Source organism: Odocoileus virginianus, chromosome 30 (genome assembly GCF_023699985.2).
Source record: "Odocoileus virginianus isolate 20LAN1187 ecotype Illinois chromosome 30, Ovbor_1.2, whole genome shotgun sequence".
NCBI classification, from domain to species: Eukaryota; Metazoa; Chordata; class Mammalia; order Artiodactyla; family Cervidae; genus Odocoileus; species Odocoileus virginianus.
The window spans coordinates 31,547,854-31,561,876 of record NC_069703.1 but is presented as its reverse complement, the minus strand read 5'-3'; the positions used below and the strand labels follow the sequence as shown (position 1 = coordinate 31,561,876).

The 14,023-nt window shown below is 48.2% G+C and overlaps 1 protein-coding gene across 1 annotated transcript in view; it reads left to right on the top strand.

Moving 5' to 3' along the window:
* The window catches only part of LOC110140648 (phospholipase A2, membrane associated-like), a 50,693-nt gene extending 40,064 nt beyond the window's left edge, over window positions 1-10,629 (top strand). The window contains exons 2-6 of the mRNA XM_020899184.2: window positions 1,566-4,931; window positions 7,131-7,180; window positions 7,365-7,509; window positions 7,756-7,862; window positions 10,153-10,629. Coding sequence (XP_020754843.1) covers window positions 7,141-7,180; window positions 7,365-7,509; window positions 7,756-7,862; window positions 10,153-10,295 — 435 coding nt within the window. The 5' untranslated portion in view covers window positions 1,566-4,931; window positions 7,131-7,140 and the 3' untranslated portion in view covers window positions 10,296-10,629. The remainder of the gene's footprint in view (window positions 1-1,565; window positions 4,932-7,130; window positions 7,181-7,364; window positions 7,510-7,755; window positions 7,863-10,152) is intronic.
* Window positions 10,630-14,023: the final 3,394 nt, after the last annotated feature.

The following is a 14,023-nucleotide window of genomic DNA, read 5'->3' as shown; positions in this document are numbered from 1 at the left end:
TTCTCCAAGGCCAAACTTGCTTGTTACTCCTGGCATCTCTTGATTTCCTACTTTTGCATACCAATCCCCAGTGATGAATAAAATATCTTTTTTCTGGTATTAGTTCTGGGAGGTCTTCCAGGTCTTCATAGAATGGATCAACTTCAGCTTCTTCGGCATTGCTAGTAGGGGCATAGATTTGGATTACTGTGGTGTTGAATGGCTTGCCTTGAAAACGAACCAAGATTATTCTGTCATTTTTGAAGTTGCACCCAAGTACTGCCTTTTGGACTCTTTTTTGGATTATAAGGGCTACTCCATTTCTTCTACGGGACTCTTGCCCACAGTATTATATATAATGGTCATCTGAATTAAGTTCATCCATTCCCGTCCATTTTAGTTCACTGACTCCTAAGATGACAATGTTTATTCTTACCATCTCCTGCTTGACCACGTCCAATTTACCTTGATTCATGGACCTAACATTCCAGGTTCCTATGAGATACTGCTCTTTGCAGCCTCGGGTTTTACTTTCATCACCAGCCTCATCCACAACTGAGCATCGTTTCTGTTTTGGCCCGGCCGCTGCATTCTTTCTGGGGCCATTAGTAGTTGTCCTCCACTCTTCCCCAGCAGCTTATTGGACACCTTCCAACCTGGGGAACTCACCTTTCGGTGTCAAATCTTTCTGTCAGTTCACGAGGCTCTCACAGCAAGTATACTGGGGCGGTTTGCCGTTCCCTCCTCCAGGGGATGACGTTTGGTCAGAACTCCCCCTGTGACCCGTCCACCTTGGAAGACCCTGCATGACATGGCTTGTAGCTTCACTGAATCACATGAGCCTCTCTGCCACAGCAAGGCAGTGACCCGGGAAGGGCATGCCACATTAGGCACCCCATAAGACCTTGTCCTTTTCTCCTTTGCCTTTCACTTCTCTTCTTTTCTTAATTAATTAATTTATTTTAATTGGAGGCTAATTACTTTACAATATTGTGGTAGTTTGGCATGAGTCTGCCATGGGTGTACATGTGTCCCCATCCTGAACCCCGCTCCCGCCTCCCTCCCCATCCCGTCCCTCAGGGTCGTCCCAGCGCACCAGCCCTGAGCGCCCTGCCGCATGCATCGAACTTGGACTGGTGATCTATTCACATATGCTAATATACATGTTTCAATGCTATTCTCTCAAACCATCCCACCCTCGCCTACTCCCACAGAGTCCAGCAGTCTGTTCTTTACATCTGTGTCTGTTTTGCTGTCTTGCATATAGGGTCATCATTACCATCTTTCTAAATTCCATATATATGCGTTAATATACTGTACTGGTGTTTTTCTTTCTGACTTACTTCACTCTGTATAATAGGCTCCAGTTTCATCCACCTCATTAAAACTGATTCAAATGCATTCTTTTTAATAGCTGAGTAGTATCCTGTTGTGTATATGTACCACAACTTTCTTATCCATCCATCTGCTGATGGACATCTAGGTTGCTTCCACGTCCTGGCCATTGCAAAGCTTCTCTTCTTTTCTCAGCTGTATGTAAGACCGCCTCAGACCACCATTTAGCCTTTTGCATTTCTTTTTCCTAGGGATGGTTTTGACCACCGCCCAGATGATTTTGACTGTGTGGATTACAACAAACTGTGGAAAATTCTTAAAGAAATGGGAATACCAGACCCCCTGACCTGCCTCCTGAGAAACCTGTATGCAGGTCAAGAAGCAACAGTTAGAATCAGACATGGACCAACGGACTGGTTCCAAATTGAGAAAGGAGTCCATCAAGGCTGTATATTGTCACCCTGCTTATTTAACTCATATGCAGAGTACATCATGCGAATTGCCGGGCTGGATGAAGCACAAGCTGGAATCAATATTGCCGGGAGGAATATCAATAGCCTCAGATACACAGATGACACCACCCTTATGGCAGAAAGTGAAGAGGAACTAAAGAGCCTCTTGATGAGAGTGAAAGAGGAGAGTGAGCCCAGGAAACAAATCCCTTCAGCACAGGAAGGTGGCGAGGACACAAGTCGATGCTCGCACAGGCCGAGCTCTTCAGGGAAACTGCGTCTTCAAGGTGAGCCCTGCCTGAGGCGGTGTGAGTCCGTCAGACGGTGTGTGGAGCCCAAACAGGACCCTGTGCTCCTCGCCCCCTCTGTGTCCTCCCCCTGCCTTTTGTCTGTGGAGACACCTCAGCCAGAGAGTAAGTTTGATCAGAGAAGTGAGAACGTGCAGGAGCGAAGGGAAGCAGTCAGAGGAGCCCAAGTAATAACAATGTAATCAGTAAGCAAGTCAAGGATCTTTAGTTCCTCCTCACGGGCTGGGGTAAACATTCCGCCGCCTCTCCTGAGAGCGCTCATAGATACTCAGACTCCCACCAGGTGGAAGAAGTTAACTACACAATGACCAGACTGTACCTATCACACAAGCTTCCACAATTCCGAGATTTGGCTTCACAGAAAGGGAAACAAACCACCATGGAACGGAAGATGAACGCCTTGCTGTTGTTCAGTCACTAAGTCATGTCCGGCTCTGTGATGCTGTGGACTGCAGCACGCCAGAATTCCCTGTCGTTCGCTGTCTCTGGAGTTTGCTCAAATTCATGTCCACTGAATCAGGGATGCTATCTAACCATCTCATCCTCTGTCGTCCCCTTCTCCTCCTGCCTTCAGTCTTTCCCAGCATAGAGTCTTTTCCAATGAGACAGCTCTTCACACCAGTTGGCCAAAGTATTGGAGCTTCAGCTTCAGCTTCAGCATCAGTGTGTTCAGTAAATATTCAGGGTTGATTTCCTTTAGAATTGACTGATTTGATCTCCTTGCAGTCCAAGGGACTCAGTTCAGTTCAGTTCAGTTCAGTCACTCAGTCATGTCTGACTCTCTGCGACCCCATGAGCGGCAGCGTGCCAGGCCTCCCTGTCCATCACCAACTCCCAGAGTCCACCCAAACTCATGTCCATTGAGTCAGTGATGCCATCCAACCATCTCATCCTCCGTCATCCCCTTCTCCTCCTGCCCTCAATCTTTCCCAGCATCAGGGTCTTTTCAGATGAGTCAGCTCTTCACATGAGATGGCCAAAGTATTGGAGTTTCAGCTTCAACATCAGTCCTTCCAATGAACACCCAGGACTGATCTCCTTTAGGATGGACTGGTTGGATCTCCTTGCAGTCCAAGGGACTCTCAAGAGTCTTCTCCAACACCTCAGTTCAAAAGCATCAATTCTTCTGTGCTCAGCTTTCTTTATAGTCCAACTCTCACATTCATACATGACTACTGGAAAAACCATAGCCTTGACTAGATGGACCTTTGTTGGCAAAGTAATACCTCTGCTTTTTAATAGGCTGTCTAGGTTGGTCATAACTTTTCTTCCAAGGAGTAAGCATCTTTTAATTTCATGGCTGCAGTCACCATCTGCAGTGATTTTGGAGCCCCAAAAAATAAAATCTCTCACTGTTTCCACTGTTTCCCCATTTATTTGCCATGAAGTGATGGGACTGGATGCCATGATCTTAGTTTTCTGAATGTTGAGCTTTAAGCCAACCTTTTCACTCTCCTCTTTCACTTTCATCAAGAGGCTCTTTAGGTCCTCTTCACTTTCTTCCATAAGGGTGGTGTCATCTGCATGTCTGAGGTTATTGACATTTCTCCTAGCAATCTTGATTCCGCCTTGTGCTTCCTCCAGTCCAGCGTTTCTCATGATGTACTCAGCATATAAGTTAAATAAGCAGGGTGACCTCAGCACCACAGTTTGAAAGTATCAATTCTTCAGCTCTCAGCCCTCTTTATGATCCAGCTCTCACCTCTGTATATGACTACTGGAAAACCATAGCTTTGACTATAGAAAATAAAGAAGAAAGCCACTCAGTCATGTCCAACTTTTTGCAACCCCATGGACTACACAGTCCATGGAATTCTCTAGGCCAGAATACTGGAGTGGGTAGCCTTTTCCTTCTCCAGGGGATCTTCCCAAACCAGGGATCAAACCCAGGTCTCCCACATTGCAGGCAGATTCTTTACCAGCTGAGCCACAAAGGAAGCCCAAAGTTAAAGTTACCCAGTCGTATCTGATTCTGCAACCCCATGGACTATAAAGTCCATAGAATTCTCCAGGCCAGAAAACTGGAGGGTAGCCTTTCCCTTCTCCAGGGCATCTTCCCAACCCAGGGATCAAGCCCAGGTCTCCCATATTGCAGGCAGATTCTTTACCAGCTGAGCCACAATGGAAGCCCTTGTGGGCTCTTAAAACCGTAAAGATAAAATGTTCCTAAAACAATCAAGATGATGCTGATTAAACCACTGATGACCAATTTCAAGATGATTCTGAGAGTTGACATATATATTTATGCATGTAACACTTTTCCCCTCTATAAAAGCCTATATCTGATTGTTCTCAGGAGTCTGGCTTTGGACAGGCAGCTGTCCTCCGCAACTCTGTCCCACCCATTTGCCGGCATCCAACATAAAACAAACTTTCCTTTCCACCAACCTGTCCTTTTTATCGCCTTTCAAGTGCCGAGCAGCCGGACCTCGGTCCCATAACATCCTGATGGTTGTTTGGGGGTTTGTTTAGTTTTTGGTAAAGTAAATTCCTGATGACCTTAGATTAGAGATTGACACCCTCTGATTGCCAGCCACCCACTTCAAAGACCACTATCTAGAATAAACACCTTGCCAGCCACATGACTACACAAAGGGCCATATGCCTCCCCTGACTCAGGCACCTTTGTATTGGAGATTTCGGTTAGTCTGACTATTTGGGGCCACCTGTTGTTCCTCTTCGCATGCTTTACACGGACTCACATGGTTGAGATTCACCAATAAAGGGTGAGCACACGAAGCTGTAAGCTCCCCCCTCGACCCCGGTAAAAGCAGAACCACAGACCAGCGATCTCCAGCTCTCCCTCTCCCTCTGAACTCCTGGGGGTCCCAGGTGCGCTGTGTCACTTCCAGGTCCTGTAAGTAACAGACCTTTCTTCTTTCGGAGTTTTCTGATGATTATGGCTGAAGGGCATCTTGCGGTAGTAACAACCACACGGTCTTGTCCGGCCACAACCCTGGCTATTGAGGGGTTGAGATGACCAGGCGACAGTTTTCCTAGTCACTGATCACAATGACCAGTGGTTTAACACAAGAAACTTGTACTTCTCACCCAGACAAAGACCACTGAGGGTGCGGGATGCTCTCCAAGGGGTGTCCTCCATGCTGTGACTCAGGGATCCAAGCTGCTCCAGCTTCCGGCCCCGTCCCGTGGGGCACAGAAGACTGGGGCATGGCACACATATTTACCTCATTGTGGCCTGGCCGTGGTCCTCAGCACAGATGCCCATATGTTCTTAGCCAGATTCAGTCTCTTGGGCTTAACCTGGAAGGGGGCCTGGGGATTGTGGAGGGGAGCAGGCAGAATGGTGATGGGCAACATAGCCGCTGCCACATTGGCTTTTGGGGGGATGTGTGTTGGAAAGTGTTAACTGAAGGTCTTGGGAACTGAATTCAAGCACTATTAAAGGGCTGGAAAAGAGTTTTAGAAATGAAAACTAGGGTCACTGTCTCCCTGAGACTGAAAAAGGAAAAGCAATAGATCCCAGGAGATTCAATTAGCTCCATCTCCAAACAGGTAAGGACAGGAGACAAGCTGGCAGCTGTACGTGGAGGGGAAATTCCAGGACAGTCTCTGGCATTTTCCAGATGCGGGGGATGGGGGGGGGTGCGGAGGAGAGGAGACTATGGAGGAGCAAGAAGAAAGGGTGGAGGCGCTGGTCCCGGTCAGAGGAAGGGACCACCTGCTCCTTGCAGTCCTTTCCTGCCGGGTCCCCAGGGCCCCAGGTCACAGGACAAGTTCTCATCACCTCCTGAGAGGCTTACATGATTCCTGCCACTTTGAAGAGCCCTCGTACATACTTCCTGTGAATGATTGGTTTATGGAATGAATGAATACCAGTACATACCTTGTTTCTTATCCCTAAGTGGCATACTTAGCAGCAGAAAGGAAAAATCCCTGGTCAGCAGCAGATAACCCTTGCCCTCTCCTGGAAGTGGGTTCAGGAGGGTCACACCCAGACCCAGTATGGGAATTTATTCACTCAGGACAGAGACCCACAGGAAAGATGACAAAGTAATCTATAATTTTGGCATCAGCTAATGGCACATAAGGATGGAAAAACCTCAGCTCTATAAGGCCAGCTGAGAGGAAAAAGAGAGGGTCGCCTAGGGGGAGGGACATGCCAAACTCTGAGAGCAATAACGGGCCATACACCCATCCTATTTCCCACCCCACCAACCCCCAAGCTTCCAGAGGGATCAGCTATTTAACTGGAGTTCAGAATAAACAAAGTGGTCACTTGGAGATTTTAACTTGGGATCCTCTGAGTAGTAAATAGCCAGAAATGAATACCCAGTCCCTGATCACTGGCTGACTTCAAGATTGGCTATAGTGTGTGTGTGTGTGTGTGTGTGTGTGTGTGTGTGTGTACATGCAGGCACCCATGAGCACAAGCCTGTACATGCCTGATTTGGTATGACAAGAGGATATATGTGCACAGGTGTGTTGTGTGGGAACGTGAATATATTGTGTAAAATGATGTCTGCACTAGTAGATGAGCACAGAGAGTGTGTGTGTGTGTGTGTGTGTGTATGAAGTGTGTGTGAAGTTGTGTTTGTGCATATGCAACTGTAAGTGTGAACAAGATGGTGCTGCTTTAGTTCTGGAGAAAAACACTGTGGATCCAACCCCATGAGCAGAATTCCCAAGCCTTGACTCCAGTGTGGGGGTGAGTAAGCTGCATCTACTGGGGGACACACAGCCTACGACCTCTGGGGTCTCCCAGTTTGGTGGGATGATCTGATCACAGCCTCCCAGGAACTCTCAGGAGGGTGAGGAGCATGGAGGTCTCAGCAGTGTATCGTGGGGGGAAGAGGTGGTTTCGACCAGGGAATCGTGTAACAAAGCTGGGACACGCTCCCTCTACATATCCTGTGTGCCCGATGAAGGCAGCCACGCTGGATCCCCCCTGGGATGGAAGAGCATGTCTGTGATCTCCTTTAAAGACTCTCTTCATCAAGATCGTTGAATGTGAACAGGACAGCAGGGGCCGGGGCAGAAGCTGGACCACCTGTCAGAGGATCTAGGCTGGTCTGTCTGTATTTCTCCCCCACAGAACCCTCAGCATGAAGACCCTCCTGCTGCTGGCAGTGACCATGGCCATCGGTAAGAGCTGAACCTGACCTCTGGCCATGAGGGGGACAGCCCAGGGAGGGAGGCAGCCGCATCCCCCAGCTTCCCTTCCCACCGCATCTGGCCCCCTCTCAGAAGTGGGGGCAGGGGGGTGGCAGGGAGAGGCAGAGGGAGGTGGTAGGGTCCCAGGCCCCATCACCAGCTGCTGTCCTTCCAGGCCTGCTGCAGGTCCATGGAACTATGGCAGATTTCCAGAAAATGATCAAGTTCACGACAGGAAAGGAACCTCTGACTTCTTACGGCTTCTATGGCTGCCACTGTGGTGCGGGTAGCAGAGGAACCCCCAAGGATGCAACAGATTGGTGAGGCCAGCCCCAGCCCTCCCTGCCCTCTGCCCACTTGTGGCCCCAAAGTGGGCGGGAGCTGAAGCCTCCTGCTTTAGTCCCATCAGCATGGAACCCAGGAAGTCCCGGCCTAAAAAGCAGCCAGCTTGTTGGAAACTCTGCTGTAAACTATTCCAATGTCCCAGGGCCCAGGGGCTGAGAGCACAGGGCCCTAGGCTCCCAGGAGCCTGGGGAGGCAGCCCCGATAGCTCAGTCTTGTCACAGGTGTTGCAGGGCCCATGACTGTTGCTACGAAAACCTAAAAAAACGCGGATGCCGCACCACCTTCCAGAGCTACAACTTTATTTTCCAACGGGGCCAAATCGTTTGTGGTAAGAAAAGAGACCTACAACACCACCCATCCTCCCCTTTTCATTTTACTGAGTGTCCGCTGGGCCAGGTTCTGCGCTGGGCATCCGAGCTAGAAAAAGGGACCCTGTCCCTACCTCAAGGAGTTCATATTGGACTGAGAAGGAAAGAAAATCAAAATCTAACATGATAGTCTCAGAGGGGAAGTAAGAAAAAGGTCAGGGCTCTGAACACAGCCTGAGGGTCATGGAAGCCTGGAAGCTTCCTGAAAGTGGTGATCTCCAAGCTGAGTCCTCAGGGCTGAGAGGGGTCGGGGGGAAGGAGCATTGGGAGCATCCCCACAAGAAGATACACCAGGGACAACGGTCCAGAGGGAACTGCAACAACTCTGTGCTGCGGAAGGAAAAGGTGAGGATGAGACAGGGTGGTGAGTGATGATGCTGGAGAGACAGGAAGGGGCTAGGTCAAGTCTCCAGGCCATATTGTATTTAGATTATGTCCTAAAGAATTAGGGAGCTCTTAACAAAAGGAGAAGGAAATGGCAACCCACTCCAGTACCCTTGCCTGGAGAATCCCATGGACGGAGGAGCCTGGTAGGCTACAGTCCATGGGGTCGCAAAGAGTCGGACACAACTGAGCGACTTCACTTACTTACCTACGTAACAAAAGGAGTGGTACAATCGTACTTGCATTTCACACTTGCTCTGTCTGAGGGTAGATGCTGACAGACGAAACTGGGGAGCATTGTCATGATGCAGACGAGAGACAGGAAACCCTTGAGCTTTGGCAGTGGTGGGTCAGGATGCCAGGGGTGGAGAGCGCCATCGAGGTGCATTTGAGGTCAGATTGGTAGAGCTTGGTGGTGGACCAAGCTCTTACGGTGCCTGGGAGCTGCTGGGTTGGCTGTACCATTGTGTGGATGGTTCTACTGAGGAGGGCCTGGTAGGAGAGGGCAGGAGGCATTCCATGTGGAGCGTGTTGAGTTTGGGAGCTTCCAGAACACCCAAGGAGATGGGCAGCAGGCAGCTGGATGAAGGAACCAGCAGCTCAAGGGACGGTCTGGACACAGATTCAGGAGGCGGCCGCAGAGAGAGAAGAGTTGGAGGTACCCACCCATTTGGTGTTTAAAGGCCGAGAAAGGAGACAGAGGAGGGACAGTCAGAGAAGGAAGGGAAGAGACAAGAAGGTCGAGAAGTTGGCCAGGAGGAGAGGATTAGCAGCAGCCGGTTCAATAGACGGGTCCTCCAGGATAAGGGCTGACCGGGCTCCTTGGGTTTAGAGGCAGAAAGAGCACTGAGGACCTCAGTGGGAGCTGTTCCCATGGATCTGTGAAGGCAAAGCCAGATTCGAGTGGGTTGGGAGGTGGGGGGAAGTGAAGAGAGATTGCGAGTGTAGACAATGTTCTGGAGCAAGTTTGGCCGTGGAGGGGAGGAGAGGGATGGGTGGTGGCTGGAAGGGACTGCCTAGTGCCCCAGACCTACTGACCCATGAGTGAGATTTTGAGAAACCATGGACTATTCCTCAACAGCCTGAGGTCTCCAAGATCAGAAAGCATGTCTTCCCATTATGACCTTCCACAAGGCTCTGTGGCTTTAGCAGGCCCTGGGTGACAAGCAGCAAGATGCCCAGCTAACAGAGGCTCAGAGAGGGAGAAGTCTGACTCTCCTGTGACAGAGTCTGGGAGAGGGCAGTGCCAGGGCGGGGGCAGCTTCTCAGCTGTGTTGCCAGGGATCCAGTCTTTTCCCAACCGTCTGCCCTGCCACATTGGCGATGTGATTCCAAGGCACAGTCTAGGGCTCCAAGAGTTATGGCTTCACCCTACGGAAGAGGTTTTCCCTTTGCACATCTTTCTCTTTGAGAGAGAAATTCATCCTTCCTGGAAGCCCCCAGCAGACCTTCCCTTGTGGCTCATTGGTCAGGGCAGGAGCACATGCTCCCCAGACACTAATCACTACAAAGGAAACAGGGGTGACCGCGACTGGCTTACACCTATCAAGACCCATTCCCAGGCCCCAGGGGCCAGGGGCTATGGACCTGGACACGTCTGCTGGGGAGAAGAAAGAGACAGTGTCTAATAGCAAGGCTTTTCACAGAATCCCAGTGCATGACTGCTGGTGTCACCGTGAGACGGGCTGTGGGCTTCCTGAGGGCAGGAATTCTGTCCCCCATCAGTCAGAAATACCTGGACATCGGTGCTTGTCCCAGACTAGAAACTGGGAAAACAGGGACTCTGTCTTTTCCCCCAGAATTCACACAAGAATCCGCAGAATTTTAACAAATCCGCATCCTACGTTTATTTCATTGTGATTTCAGGTGATCAGGACTTCTGTAAGCGTCGACTGTGTCAATGTGATAAAACAGCTGCCGATTGTTTAGATAGAAACCGGAGGACCTACAATAAAAATCTCCAATACTACAACAACCTTCTGTGCTTTGGGAGTGCCCCCAAGTGCTGAAAGGCCCTCACCCTGGAAGCCCTGCCAACCAATGCCGAGTTTCCTTCTCAGCACCCCACTTCCTACACTAGCCACGTTCTCCAGCAAATGATGGAAAACCTCTTGCCCACCCTAGAAACCAGCCAAGAGCCCTTCTCCTCCCCAGACTGAAGCTTTCTATCCAGAATGAGAAGCTCAAGGTTCTGGCATGTATGCTGGCTCCTTCCCCCTGCTTCCTTGGGCAGCCAGAGACTTTTTCCCAACTCCTACTCTTGAATCAAGTCCAGCGTCATGTTTAACTGTAGCAGCCACTTTCCTGGTTGGCTCTTCTCAATAAAGCAATTCATTCAGCAAACTCTGTGTGTGTGTGTGTGTGTGTGTGTGTGTGCAGGGGTGGGGGGTCGGGGTGCCCACAGGCACTTCTAGTGTAAGGACAAACGAGTACAAGGAAGTAGACTATACGGGGTTAGAAATACAGACTTTAGTACCAGACAGGTTGAGTCGAATCACCACCACCACCACTTCCCTAAGCCTTAACAGTTCAGTTCAGTCGCTCAGTCATGCCCGACTCTCTGCGACCCCATGAATCGCAGCACGCCAGGCCTCCCTGTCCATCACCAACTCCCGGAGTTTACTCAAACTCATGCCCATTGAGTCAGTGATACCATCCAGCCATCTCATCCTCTGTCACCCCCTTCTCCTTCTGCCCCCAATCCCTCCCAGCATCAGGGTCTTTTCCAACAAGTCAACTCTTCGCATCAGGTGACCAAAGTATTGGAGTTCCAGCTTCAACATCAGTCCTTCCAAAGAACACCCAGGACTGATCTCCTTCAGGATGGACTGGCTGGATCTCCTTGCAGTCCGAGGGACTCTCAAGAGTCTTCTCCAACACCACAGTTCAAAAGCATCAATTTTTCGGTGCTCAGCTTTCTTCACAGTCCAACTCTCACATCCATACATGACCACTGGAAAAACCATAGCCTTGAACAGACGGACCTTTGTTGGCAAAGTAGTGTCTCTGCTTCTTAATATGTTATCTAGGTTGGTCATAACTTTCCTTCCAAAGAGTAAGTGTCTTAATTTCATGGCTGCAGTCACCATCTGCAGTGATTTTGGAGCCCAAAAAAATAAAGTCTGACACTGTTTCCACTCTCTCATCTAAATGGAGATCACTTTGGTCCCAAGTTCATGGACTTGAGGGAAAAGCTAAAGGGATAATGGATGTAAAGTACCAGGTCGAGCTTGTCTCCATCTGTCCTTATTATTACAAGTAAAACCCAGCCTTCCACCTCTCCCACCTTGGATAAGAGCAACTGCTGCTGGCCTGTTGGGAAAGAACAGAAGTGGTGTTCCTGGTGTTTGGGGGGTCTATAGTCCAAGTAAAGTGAAAGTGAAGTCATTCACTTCTGTTCGACTCTTTGCAATCCCATGGACTGTAGCTCACCAGGTTCCTCCATCCATGGGAATTTCCAGACAAGAGTACTGGAGTGGGTTGGCATTTCCTTCTCCAGAGGATCTTCCCGACCCAGGGATCGAACTGTCTCCCACATTGTAGGCAGACGCTTTACAGTCTAAGCCACCAGGGAAGTCTGGCAAAGTAATGTCTCCACTTTTTAATATGCTATCTAAGTTGGCCATAGTTCTTCTTCTAAGGAGGAAGCGTCTTTTAATTTCATGGCTGCAGTCACCAAGTGCAGTGATTTTGGAGCCCCCCCCAAAAATAAAGTCTCTCCCTGTTTCCATTGTTTCCCCATCTACTTGCCATGAAGTGATGGGAACAGATGCCATGATCTTAGATTTCTGAACATTGAGTTTTAAGCCAACGTTTTCACTCTCCTCTTTCACTTTTGTCACTTTAGTTCCTTGCTTTCTGACCTAAGGTGGTGTCATCTGCATATATGAGGTTACTGATATTTCTCCCAGCAATTTGATTCCAGCTTGTGTTTCATCCAGCCTGGCATTTCCCATGATGTACTCTGCATATGAGTTAAATAAGCATGGTGACAATATACAGCCTTGACATACTCCTTTCCTAATTTGGAACCAGTCTGTTGTTCCATGTCCAGTTCTAACTGTTGCTTCCTGACCTGCATATAGGTTTCTCAAGAGGCAGGTCAAATGGTCTGGTATTTCCGTCTCTTGAAGAATTTTCCATAGTTTATTGTGATCCACACAGTCAAAGGCTTTGGCGTAGTCAATAAAGCAGAAGTAGATGTTTTTTTGGAACTCTCTTAATTTTTCAATGATCCAGTGGATATTTGCAATTTGATCTCTGGTTCCTCTGCCTTTTCTCAATCCAGCTTGAACATCTGGAATTTCAAGGTTCAAGTACTGTTGAAGTATGGCTTGGAGAATTTTGAGCATCACTTTGCTAGCATGCAAGATGAGTGCAATTATGCAGTAGTTTGAGCATTCTTTGGAATTGGAATGAAAACAGAAATTTTCCAGTCCTGTGCCCACTGGTGAGTTTTCCAAATTTGCTGGCATATTGAGGGCAGCACTTTCACAGCATCATCTTTCAGGATTTCAAATAGCTCAACTGGAATTCCATCACCTCCACTAGCTTTGTTCATAGTGGTGCTTCTTAAGGCACTATTGACTTTGCACTCCAGAACGTCTGGCTCTAGGTGAGTGATCACACCATTGTGTTTATTTGGGTCATGAAGATCTTTTTTATATAGTTCTTCTGTGTGTTCTTGCCACCTCTTCTTAATATCTTCTGCTTCTGTTAGGTCCATATCATTTCTGCCCTTTATTATGCCCATCTTTGCATGAAATGTTCCCTTGGTATCTCTAATTTTCTTGAAGAGATCGCTAGTCTTTCCCATTCTATTGTTTTCCTCTATTTCTTTGCATTGATCATTGAGGAAAACTTTCTTATCTCTCCTTGCTATTCTTTGGAACTCTGCATTCATATGGATCTTTCCTTTTATCCTTTGCCTTTAGTTTCTCTTCTTTTCTCAGCCATTTATAAGGCCTCCTCAGACAACCATTTTGCCTTTTTGCACTTGTTTTTCTTGGGGATGGTCTTAATCCCTGCCTCCTTTACAATGTCATGAACCTCCATCCATATTCATCGGGCATTCTATGAGATCTAATCCCTCAAATCTATTTCTCACTTCCACTGTATAATTGTAAGGGACTTGATTTAGGTCATACCTAAATGGTTTAGTGGTTTTCCCCACTTTCTTCAATTTCAGTCTGAATTTGGCAGTAAGGAGTTCATGATCTGAGCGACAGTCTGCTCCCAGTCTTGTTTTTGCTGACTGTATAGAGCTTCTCCATCTTTGACTGCAAAGGATATAATCAATTTGATTTCAGTATTGACTATCTGGTGATGTCCATGTGTAGAGTCTTCTCTTGTATAGTTGGAAGAGGGTGTTTGCTATGACCAGTGCATTCCCTTGGCAAAACTCTATTAACCTTTGCCCTGCTTCATTCTGTACTCCAAGGCCAAATTTGCCTGTTACTCCAGGTATCTCTTGACTCCCTACTTTTGCATTCCAGTCCCCTATAAGGAAAAAAGGACATCTTTTTTCGGTGTTAGTTCTAGAAGGTCTTGTAGGTCTTTATAGAACCGTTCGACTTCAGCATCTTCAGCATTCCTGGTCAGAGCACAGGCTTGGATTTGTGTGATATTGAATGGTTTACCTTGGAAACGAACAGAGATCATTCTGTCATCTATGAGATTGCATTCAAGTACTGCATTTCAGACTTTTGTTGACTATGATGGCTATTCCATTTCTTCT